This window comes from Belonocnema kinseyi, chromosome 1, assembly GCF_010883055.1.
Source record: "Belonocnema kinseyi isolate 2016_QV_RU_SX_M_011 chromosome 1, B_treatae_v1, whole genome shotgun sequence".
Classification (NCBI taxonomy): Eukaryota; Metazoa; Arthropoda; class Insecta; order Hymenoptera; family Cynipidae; genus Belonocnema; species Belonocnema kinseyi.
The window spans coordinates 176,684,441-176,696,953 of record NC_046657.1 but is presented as its reverse complement, the minus strand read 5'-3'; the positions used below and the strand labels follow the sequence as shown (position 1 = coordinate 176,696,953).

Genomic DNA, 12,513 nt, shown 5'->3' with positions numbered 1-12,513 from the left:
TAAACGTCAATCTTACATTGTAATATCGGTTTGCACCAAAACGAGTACATAGACAATAAATAATATATACTTGATACTATACATAAATCGTACCTTGTAAAAATAATTTGGATTGGCACCCTGGGCCAGGAGCCGAAGGGACGTTTCTAAATTGCTAGTGCGTACACTACTATGCAATTGTCTACTGATTTCTTCTTCTGTGCAAAATTCTTCTTTACTCGGACGCAAAATAAACGAAAGCTGTTGATGTTTGGCACGGATAAAATCTTCCTTTACGGGACTGCAAAAAATATTATCATTTGATTTTTTATGACATGCATAACACGTTTGTAAGTATTATTCCACTATATAAATACAGACTGCAATAGATCCTTAGATTGCGGCTTTCTTCTACTGGTTTTTGAATTATTTGGATCTAACAGAGAATGTTCCCAAATATTGTTTGCTCCACTGTCATGTAATGTTCGCACCATCTGCAGGATGAAACAATTTCTTAATACAAACTTTTGGAGTTGGTGCCGCTGACTATCATGCTAATCATTCCGGCGAGGTGTACGGACATGAGGGTTGACCGCAGGACAAAGAGAAAATAAAGTCTTCATGTATGTATAAAAAATAGGACGTATAAATTAAGAGTAAGATTTTTTTTGTAAGTCTTACGGCCTTCATTAATTAAAAGAATAAAACGAAATGATTGGAAAGTTCGTTTACTAAAATTATGTCTTTCTGACGTTTCGGCTACCACTGCGTGTCTTTTTCAAAGAATCTGTGCTTTTTATCTTGTAAAACCAAGAATATTAATTTTGTAGTCAAACATCTGTCAATAGTTCATATGAATTTTTTAAAAATAATAATGATGTGTGACACCAAATTAAATTATAATATAAAGAAAAACATAATAGAAAAGCCTCATAAAAATTGTAGAGGCTATTTTAAATAAAAAACTACATCTTAATTGACGGAAATCCTTACGATAATGTCCAAAAACATCGTTCGAAGAAAGGATTGATTTGATTCTTATCAAATCTACTTACTAATGTATCAATTAAATCGGAGTGCTATTCACAAGGTTTAATTGTTTTTTACTTATTTACCAAAAATCATGTACCCGCCCTACAGGCGGAGTCAGGTGCAATTGTTTCTAAATCTTTCTGTAATCTCTTCAAAACTTTGTTGTTCTCCAACATAAGTATTCAACTTTCTTCCTTATGTCAAGCTACGCTTTATTCAAAACTTACTTATTGTTGAGATGATAAACAAAAATTATATTTTTTACTGCACCTTAACTACATTCACGTAGTATATATGTAAGTCACGTAGAGTCTAAAATAAAAATGACCGTTTATTGTTTGAACTTCACAAGATAACTTGGTTATGCTTATTGTTCATTTAAGAATCTAGTTCTATCAATTTATGAACCCAGACGTTTAGTGCAAAATTCTCTTTGGCGAAAAAACTCTTGTATATTCAGTGGCGATAAAAAAAAACGTCTGGTATTTTAGCAGCATAGACAAATATGCGAAAATTACCCGTGGAGTATAAAAACCTATCCTTTAAAAAATACTCCAGGAAAGTGCTTCTTCGAGCATGGGAACCCAGGTATCGCTTCACGGACTCACTCAGAGAAGTTAAAAGATAGAAAAGACTATGCAACGTGGAAGTTTGCGACAAGGGCTTCCCTTGAACATGAAAATTTATGGGATTGTGTCGAATTTCAAACTGTCGAAATCGCGGATACAAAGAAGCTAACACGAGCTAGGTCAAAACTCATTTTAACCGCAGTCCCACTTAATTTTGTCCACATTTAAAACGCAGATACAGAAAAAAAGTGTGGGTAAATCAGAAGCCACATTCTAAGATTCCCAGAAACCTACAACTTCATGACAGCATAAAGGAATAGAAAAAGGCATTTTTTCCACTTCTGTCGTCTGAGCAAAGTACGGACAAAAATTGGTACGTAGATAGTAGTTCTTCCACGTATCTCACTTGTCACGAAAATTGGTTGCCGGATGTCAACAAAAATGTTAATACAACTATAAAAATAGCGAATAATGGAGAAAATTCAGTAAAAGCATGAGAAAAAATTCAAGTTCAACACCACACAAAGCTCGTTTGGTGGTCAGTGGTTGCTCTCAGATCGAAAGCACTAATTATAACTAGACTTACTCACATGTGATTGGATATTCTTCGATCAAGTACGTTCTAGCTCTAGCTATGAAATTTGATCTAATTATCGATAAAACTAATGGAACTACAGCATACCTAAACGGAGATCTAGACGAAAAGATTTACGTGTACACGCCAAAGAAATTTTGCAAAGAAAGCAACAGCCATGTACGGACTGAAGCAGACAGGAAATATTGGAATATGAAGCTTGAAAAACTCTGAAGAACAACGGCTTTACTAGACCCGAATCAGACCCTTGCATCTATTATAGTTGCAAGCAAGGATACAAAAGTTTATGTGCAATTGGTGTTCAGGAAATTCAATATGTGAGACCAAGGCCGGATATTACCTACGCAGATAAATTAGTCAGCAGGTTCAGCCAGATTCCTGGAAAAGCACATTGGTCTGCAGATAAACGCACATTCAGATTCGTGAAAGGTATGGGTCGCCGATCAGTGAAAGTAACCGTCTTCAAAGTTCAAGGATGCCCTATTTCTTAGCAAAGCTAAACATGAAAGACAGTGGGTCTATCAACGACAGATCCCGAGTAAATGGGTTTTTCAGCCAGTTGCCAAGAAGCTATGTGGTTGAGAAAGTTAGTCGAAGAGCTTGATACTGAATCTACATCGACACCAACCATTATTCGTTGTGACAACAATGGTAGCATTGATTTAACGAAGGCAGCAGGATCTCGACACAGAACAAAGCATATTCATATGCGATATCACTATGTTCGAGAGTATATTGAACGAGAAGCCACCATTAAGGTGTATATGCCCACATAAGAAATGCTAGAAGTTTCCTTAAATCAACGCGTTTCTCCGCTCTGTGACGTTATCTCAATTGATCTAAGAGCCGTTTCGTCGTTTAAGTACAAAACTACGTTGCATCGTAAGAAGCAGCAGTATCTTAATATTTTAATAATAAAATACAAATCTTATCAGCTATGTCTTAACTTAAATCCTTTCAGTTCCTCCATTACGGGTCGGCTAGCATCCTACTAAATTCATTCTGTTAAGACGGGAGGCATACCTACCATCTTTGGCTGGATCGTTCACCTTGAGACACCCAGGCGTTCGAATTCAAGGCGTCATCTTACGAGTCGCCTTTCGCGTTTCCTTCTCTTCTTCACGCAAACATACATACAGTTCTCTCACGACACGTCATCAAGCCAACCCTGCCCTCCAACTTAGTGTCTTGAACCCTCTCTATCATCTTCCTCATAAGCCAATCAACCCATGGAATTCACCCGATCCTTCTCGTACTGCGTCATCACATTAGAAGCGTATAAAGTATTTTTTATTAATTCTTAACCAACCGTGTACAATAATTTACTAAGAATTAAATAACAAAAATTGCATTCAGTAAAATTTTTTTCTTTTCCAGTAAAACCTGAAAAACAAAAGTTCCGCTTTGTCCCAAAGTCATCTCATTTTACCGCATTTTTTCCACTGAAATGGAAAAAGGACATTTTCAACAATATTAAGAGAAATACTAACTTTTAGCAAGGACGTACTCCAAGGTCCTTTATGAAGAAATTTTATGTGGGAAATATGACGCCCCAAACTGCGATGAATGCTGCAGCATTCGTCACATAATAAGATTGCTCTATTCAGAGAAGCCCAGCTTGGCTCTGAAAAGTGTAGAAAAATTGGATTAATGCATTTTTTTTCATTACAAAAATGTATAAACTTGATTATTTTTATAAAAATCTAAGAAATTTGACAAAAACCCTTTGAAATTGACAATTTTTAACGCGTGATATCTAAACATAAATAAATCATCACTTACAAAGGCTTATTTTTAAGACTAGTTAATAAATGACAGACTGAATTCCATACCAGTGTAGTTAAACAGGGTTCCCCAATCTTAAGTTCCGGACTTTTATAGTTGTATAAAAATTTTTAATTCCTTTTTCAAAAATCAGTTAAACTTTTAGATTCTGAGTTATGAAATATTTAGGCTAGACCGAGCGTGGTATAAATAGACTTGCGCACGCGAGCGGGTATTCAGCACAGTGTTATTGTGGCCAGCGCCGAGATGGGGTTACTGACGGGAGAACAGCGGTGATTACATTACCAAGGACTCCTGCTCACGCACGCATAACTGTTTATACCACGCTCCTGATTGGCTGAACTTGAATACTTTATAAATCAAAAAGTAAAACCTTGAATGATTTTTGGAAAAAGAATTTTCGATTTATTTTTTCAATTTTTATACAGCCATGTACGTCCGGACACCTGAGCCTGGGACACCCTGCACAGATCCATACGATTTGGATCTTACTTATCGATTATCCTCAAATGTAGAATTTAATAAACTCAACGATGAGGCGGAAAACGAACTTTGAAAGACAAACACGAAAGAGTACAAATGTTGAATTTATATTATCTATGCCAATGTTTTAAACAGTAATAATAATGAAAAATAAGTAAATTTTCTGTCAATTTCTTTTTTCCTAGGAATTTTGTACAAAAATCTGAAATTTACAGGACGCAATCTTTTAAATCTTATCAATAATTTAAGCCAATAAAACTTTTAAATTTTTACGGATTTCCGAGATGCGCCTAAAAATGTCGAAGTGTACCTGCATCAAGTTTCAGAAAGTTTGTGCAGCGAGGTCGTCCGACAACGGCGATCAACGAGTAAAACTACTCGACACAGACACGCTTGGACATTTCTAGTCATACCTTAGGAACTGCTAAAGATTTTCTGAGTTGTTCGTCGTAAGGGGATTAAATCGACTCGGGATTTCGCCGCCTCAAAAATACTTTGACAAGGATACATTGTTTAATGTAATATATGAAGCACATTTTTTTATTCGTAGGACCAAAGCGAATTTTTCAAAAAATGTTCTTTCAAAAGTTCTCGCCAACTAACACTATAGGCCGGGCTACAGTAAACCGCTTAGTTTCAAATTGCATAAAATCTTAAAGTACTGATTTTTCGTCGCTTAGAGTAATATATAATATAATAATATAATATAATACTACGAAAAAAATAAATAATAGCAACATATAATAATTTTTCGAAAATATATATAATATCGTCCATTTTGCCAATAAGGTAGTTTTTTCTCTTACGTTCAAAGCAACTTACAGTGTTTAGCATAATAAATTAATCAATTAATTAATATAGTACATATTTACCAAATATTTCTGAAACTTTTCTGAAGAATGCGAGTAGGTTTATCCCTGAAAAATATTCTTTAATAAGACTGTATCGATCAGTAGCAATAAGCAGACAATTCAATAGCATTATTTTATTCCAAAAGTACTAGCAATTCTAGCAATAATAATTGACGTTTAAAACTGTTTCCGATTACGCTATTTGAGAAAAGGGGGGGGGGGGGGGGTGAAGGTATAGAAAGAACTGTGAAAATACGTTTAATATTATAACTTTTGCATTGTAAAATTTTTTTGAATTGTAACCTCGATTAACGTGAAAATTACAAAGTTCGATTTCACAAAAAAAATGATTTAAGTACTCCCCCCCCCCCATACAAACTTCTAGTAAAAAAGAGTACTACTTGGTATTTACAGTTATTGCTCACTTACAAACAATTATATAATAATTAAAATATATTATAATAATAAATAGTTTTTATTATTATTATTATAGTTATAAATTAAGTTTGATTCCTTGTTAGTTTCTCCAAGCACAGAAGAAGCCGAGAATTGTGAGCTTCTAACCTCAGTTTTAGTAAGAACTTAGTTTTACAGCGATATTGAAAGAATAAAGTTTATTACCATAGATTTGAGGTCATGCCTGTGAACCAGTATATCCGCCATATTGGAGTACACCATTTTAATGATAGAGGTCTATTAGGTATGTTAGTGTGACGCCATACCTTACCGGTCAAATAAACTTCTACAAAATAAATATCGTTTTCTAGTCTACGGAATAATCTGCTTCTAGTGCGGAAAGTACAAATTTTGTTTTCATGATTTGTTACTTGATTATACTAAAATATGCTTAAAATATATTACAACATATTTTACTGCATGTTAACAAATTAATTGCGACTGGTGTTCAGCAACGAAGGAGAAACGCAATGTCAATTTAAATTAAATGAAATAAAGATGCTAAAATGACAAATGTAAAGAACAACCGATATTTTAAAAGCGCTAGTCGAGATTCTACTACTTTCACTTCACTATAATCCGAAAAAGGCATAACGTGCAAGACTGTTCAAAAATCACTTATTTTGTGACAACAATGAGTAACAGTAAGCATTATGACTTGAGAATTCACGGGTCAGAACTAGAGCCGAGAATCAATATCACGTTAAATAATTTTGAACATCTAACGTAGTCTCCGAAAGATGTCACAAGTGCCCGGCACGGAAGTCTAAGCGGAACTGAAAAGAGAAAGCTGGATACTGCTAAGACAATCCAAGCGATAGAAAAGAGAGGTTGGAAAGAGAAAAAGGATAGAAAAAGATATACTTAAACAGGCGGTTGATAGTCCGAATGGCATGAGCTGGAATTGAAAGAAAGGACGTATAATTATCTTAACAAAGACGTAGATAAATATTCACGTGAATAAACAAGTATAAATTACTGGAATGAAAAAGAAACGATTCAGAAAAATAAGTGAAGGATTATATTCACAAAAACACAGAAACAGATAGGCATGAATAGAGAAAATATAAATGTTCTGGACCGGAAAATAATAAGTGATTAGGAAAGATAAAAGAAGATTTACATTGGCAACGAGATGAAAAATAGATAGACATGAATTGACGAGGTTACACGAAAGGAAATTTAGGAAAGGCATAGAATTAAAAAGAGGAACTTGCAAAAATAGGCTAAGTATGCTTATGCACAAAGATGCAGAAAAGTGTCGAGAATCAACAATGACACACACGATCACATGAAGACTTTTTTTCAGAATCAAGTGGTCTCTATAATTTTCAAGCACGCAAGGTTCAAGGTGGTGTCCTATGATTACGGAATGGCGGTGCATTTTACGTAATACGTCAAATCACTAGATATTTCAGCTAATGATATTCCCCTAGTAATCTAGAGAAACAATTTCATTGGCTGGCTGAAATGTCTGATGATTTCGACGAACTTAAATTTTTGAAATTATATTTTTTTTAATTAAATAATTTACAAAGAAATTAAAAAAAGCTTAAAAACTTGTACTCTAGAAACTTAGCGAGATCAACGATATTTTTGTGCTACAAATATACAGCTAAAGTTTACTGGAGATTCTCTTCTCTTATTAATACATTCAATCCCGCCAAGTTTTTCAGCATTTCAAATTTCAAATTTTTTTCTTTTTAATTGTGTTTAAAAATTATTTGATTTAGAAAAAAATGGTTTCCAAATTTTAATTTACAAATGTCACATTTCTTACGAAGTCGTATATCTCATTATGCAGCGTGTAAACAAGAAAGGGCAACATTATATATAAATTAAACCTTATCCCTCAGGTACCAGTTTAAAAGTATGATATTTCAGGAAAAATGAAAGAAAATATATCAATGAAACAGAATACTCAGTTTTCTTGTGTCCTTTTTTTATATGGTTATAAAGAAAGCTTTTACATTCGAAAAATATACAGACCGTATCCATTACAATTCCTGCAGGCTGTGGAACTTCAAGTCACAGAATCACATATCTTTTTCTATAAGAAAAGTGCTAGAGCACATGTCAGACGATATTTAAATGTTTTGACTATGTTTCACAACAGGGAAAAAGACAAAGATATGGGAAATCTTTTTCCCACTTAAGAAATGGATGCAAAAACTGCTTGAAACACTTGAAGGTGTACGTAACGTCACGTTTGCTTCCACGCTTAAATGAACAGATCTATTCGCCTATTAAAAATGTTGGTTTTTGGAAGCAAATAAGACAAACCGTATTTTACCGTTATTGGAGAGAAACGCTTTTGCTTTTTTACCGCAAAATGGAGTTATTGCTTTTTCATTAGTTCTTTGTAATAAAAATTTGAATTTTCGATTTTTCTTAACAAAATTCAAAAAGTTATTAAGATAAGCTTGGAGGGCCTTTAAAAAGTAAAGTTTTTTTTGTTGCTTTTTTCCCATATCACACTTTGCTTGGCTTCAAATGTTCATCCTCGTTTGTTTTTTGAAAATGCTATAACTTTGGTCATTTTTATCTTCTCAAAAAAGTAATGGGGACACAATGTTCGAATTTTTGTATACTATGAATAGCTGTCGAAAGAATTTACAAATCATGAAAAATGCTCTCAAAAATTTGGAATAAGCTCTAACTTTTCGAATTTTTATTAAAAATGTCTGGTTAAGGAAGTGGATCTTTCGTTTTGGTCCCTCAAACTCTGTGCCAAATCACAATCCAATCCGATTAGTCTTTCGAAATTTTTTGGGTATACAGCCGATAACGAAAACGACGACAACAATGTCGACGACAGACAGACATACACCCATATAAGAACTTTTCTTCTGTCTCAGGGGGCCTTAAAAAATCGACAATATCGCCGAATATCGATCCTACACATATCAGATCGACACATTGTGAAGTGTGCTCATTTCACCACGTGAAAGTCTATACATTCAAGTCTACAAACTAAAGCTCACACATAATAACACTACATATTAATTCAATTTAATTATGCACTTCGTTACCTAAAAAGTCTACACATTCAAATGTGCACATTAAAGTCTACATGTTAAAACCGTACACATGAAAATCTTACCATTGAAGTACACGCATTGAACTTACAGAAAATATCATTTTTATCGGTAAATGTTTATTATGATTGATAGGTTTGCATATAAATTCTCTGCGAAAAATCACCTCTTTATTTTCCTTTGCATGCACCTCGGCGATATTATTTTATGCAGCTAAATATTATTTAGAAATAGTATCTATCATAATAAGAATATGTATAATAATAGATGGGAGTCTCGGGGGCTCAAGCGGTTAGGCGCTCGGTCTTCATGTTAGAGGTTCGCGGTTCGATCCCTGAACCCGTACATTTGCATTTTCACATTCTGATCAGAGAAGGTATTAGATTCTGTCCATCTGTTCGTGGGTGGTTTTTTTTGTTAGCACGACATCTTTTGAAAGAATTGACAGATTGGATTGGGATCTGGTCAAATCTTTTAGTATCTTAAAATGAAGATCAAGTTCTTTAGCCAGCCATTTTGAATAAAAATCCAAAAAGTACAAAAAAATGCGCCCGCTGCGTAAGCGCATTCTCATCACAACTTTCGTATTTTAATTTCTTTTTCGCCTCGTGTCTGGGATTTCAAAAAACTTACTCTTTCTGTTTGAATGCTATTTTTTATGATTAAAAAAATTATCAAAACATTATTCATGAGAAATTAATTAATTTTTACATTTTTATCAGAGAAGGTATTAGATTAGTGTAAAAATTGCCCCCCCCCCCCCACCCAGATTTTGTCAAATGTCCACATTTTGAGACCACCTTAATCTGAAAAACAGGCTTTTACGAATTTCACCCGCTCCCAGCGAAATCGCGGTAAAATTTCAGCCACAATCACGTCTCACGACCGTGAGATAGGTGGTTACAGTCTGTAACGGAATCAATACGACGATCCAGCAAAAGCCTCGTGCACCCTAAGAACACGGAGTGACCCAAGGACTACCGCCTTCTGCATTTTTCCCGCAAGTGTTTTAGCATATTGTTGACACGCAGGGATGCTTTTTAGGCCATTCGCAAGTGAAAGCTTGGCCACTCCAAGAGCGCCGATGATAAGGACGATTAGTTTAACAGAATATTCCGGATACAATCGTTGCAACTCCCTTATAAGGTCTCGATACCTCTCTTTCTTTTCATTCTCCTTGGCTATGATGTTTTTGTCAGCTGGTGCCGAAAATTCGATAACGCACATGGTTCGCTTCTCGAAGTCAAGAAGAACCATGTCAAGCCTCGAGTGAGCAATAGAAACTATTGTCGAGAATATAAAGTTCCAGTATATGCGGCACTTCCCATTCTCGACAATTGACTTGATTTCCCTAGGAGCACTTAGAGGAGCGATATTAAGGTTAATGCCGTAAGAGTGACAGAGATGGTAATAAAGCACTCTTAGTGCTGCATTGTACCTTTGAATGTAGGTCGGTCCCGCGTGAGTTGGACAACTAGATAGTATGTGAGCTAAATGCTCGGGGTGTGCATGGCACGCCCAGCAGTTATCATCCGGAATGTCTTGGCTCAAAATGTGGCGACGGTATGTTAAGGTGGAAATGACACCGTCTTGGCATGCAAAAACGAAACCCTCCGTACCAGACTTCAATCCAAGCGATTTAAGAAAGCAAACGTTAGCTCACAAGACATTCACTGATCCTTCACATTTTTAGATACCGTGCATCCTCTTATCGAGGAGCAGTTCACGAAAGTTTTTCTCTTGTGCTTTCTTAATCCGAGCTTTCAGGAGTAAGTACTCGAGATAGATAAGATTTGATGCATTTTGGTCACCCCTAATACTGAAGTTAAGTCCGAGTGTTTCAGCAGCCTCCTCCGCTTCTTTGTACAGAAACGCTCCTTTGCCCACTTCTTCGTGATTCCTGACCATTTTAAGAAGAGGGTCTCTTCCATTTGAAACTCTATGTGCTGTACCCAGAATAATCCTGTTTTGAACACATTCAAGACTCAATATTCCGCGACCACCTTGACGGCGCGAGATGTACAGTCGCGGAAAGGAACACTTAAGATGCATGTTTTTGTTCATGTGCATAACCTTTCTTGTCCCGATATCAAGGGATCTGAGCTCGTTCTTCGTCAATGGAACTACTCCAAATGAATAGAGTACTACCGGGACGGCGACCATGTTCGTTGCAGATACTTTGTTCCTCGCCGACAGTTCGGAAGACCAAATCTGCCGGATGAGACGTTTGTAGCTGCTTCGGAGAATATCCTGTATAGATGTCACATCCTGAATGGGGATCTGTGGCACGCCCAGGTATGTATAAGTCTCTCCAGCGCAAAGGTGTCGTATAGCGCTTCTATCAACGAGCTCAGGATCTTCAGGGATGCCATTAAGTTTTCCTCGCTTCAAATAAACCTTGCCGCATTTGTCTAACCCAAATTCCATTCCAATTTCCTTAGTATACCATTCGACAATCCCTATAGCTAGATGTAGCTGATCTTTGTTTTTAACGTAGATCTTAAGATCGTAAATGTAAAATACATGAGTGACCTTGTACTTTCGATCTGCAGGTTTGGCGCACAAGTACCCGCCGGGATGACGAAGTGCTAGAGATAGTGGCAATAATGTAAGGCAAAAAAGAAGTGAGCTCATGGTGTCGTCCAGAAAGACACCTCTCTGAAAGGTGACCTTGTTAGTTGTCACACGATTTTTTCGAGATGAGATGGTAAATCTGGTTTTTCAAAGCTGCATCAATGTCTCTATGCACCTAATTATTTGCGGATGAACCTTTAAGATTTCCAAAAGACAGATGATAAGTCTATGGGAGGTCGAATCGAAGGCTTTCCGATAATCAATTCTGCGGGTCAGCTAAGTTGCCTATTTTCGGCAGGAGTATTTTGCGCCCTTCCACCAACCATTCCGGAATCGGCTCTTCCGACTTTAAATATGAGGTGATAATACGGGCCAAATGCTGATGGGTTGAAGAAAACTTCTTCCACCAGAAGGTTTGGATAAAATCTGGTCCAGGTGCGGAATAGTTCTTCATCCCTCGTAATACTTTTTTCACCTCCTCGATAGTGATGGGTGGGCATTCTTTATCAGGTGTTATGAGGACATCACATAACTCCTTGAAGCTATTTATATTTTCTGATTCTTCGTCCAGGCTGTGCTGCACTTCGTAAACTTCTCTCCAAAATACTTCGACCTCCTCTGGTTTGGGTGGTTGTTCGACAGTAACTGGAGGGTCTTGGAAGAGTCGAGATGAGTCAGAGAGAAACTGTTGATTTTCTCTGACCCACCTCTCACTTCGCTCTAGACTTCTCTTAGCGTCAGATAGTATCCGTATTCTCTCAACAATATGCTGCCTGATGGTCAGCAGCTTTGACTTGTTGAGTGTGGATAACGGGTCCGGAGTTCGTGAGCGAACTTTCAAACCTTGGCGGTAAAATAGCTGCCAGATGTGATGTAGTCAATCACAAACTGAATGCGGGACGCGTACTGTCTGGGCCAGCCTATCTTTATGGCAAGTAGATGCATTCGTCTTTTGGTCGTATGATCAACCGTTGGTTTTGTTTTAAGGTTCGCATCGGCCAAAGCTCTCGTTGCATTATACACACAGAGTCACTGTTCTTGACACCTCACCCAGGTGCCGTTCAGCTTTTGGCACGGTTTTCACACTTCCGCTTGGGGGTTAATTCCTTCGGGACTACCCCTGGACAATTGTCAGCGACTGCCTATTTATT

At 36.5% G+C, this 12,513-nt stretch overlaps 1 protein-coding gene across 7 annotated transcripts in view; it reads right to left on the bottom strand.

Moving 5' to 3' along the window:
• Positions 1-12,513, bottom strand: part of LOC117169747 (ARF GTPase-activating protein GIT1) — a 217,037-nt gene that overhangs the window by 161,680 nt on the left and 42,844 nt on the right. For 5 of the 7 annotated variants that reach the window (XM_033356589.1, XM_033356267.1, XM_033356309.1 and 2 more), the window contains 4 exons: positions 5,316-5,360; positions 3,666-3,799; positions 361-473; positions 94-280 (listed from right to left, as the gene is read on the bottom strand). In XM_033356589.1, coding sequence (XP_033212480.1) covers positions 94-280; positions 361-473; positions 3,666-3,799; positions 5,316-5,360 — 479 coding nt within the window. The remainder of the gene's footprint in view (positions 1-93; positions 281-360; positions 474-3,665; positions 3,800-5,315; positions 5,361-12,513) is intronic. The other 2 variants (XM_033356417.1, XM_033356538.1) reach the window with 1 other exon arrangement.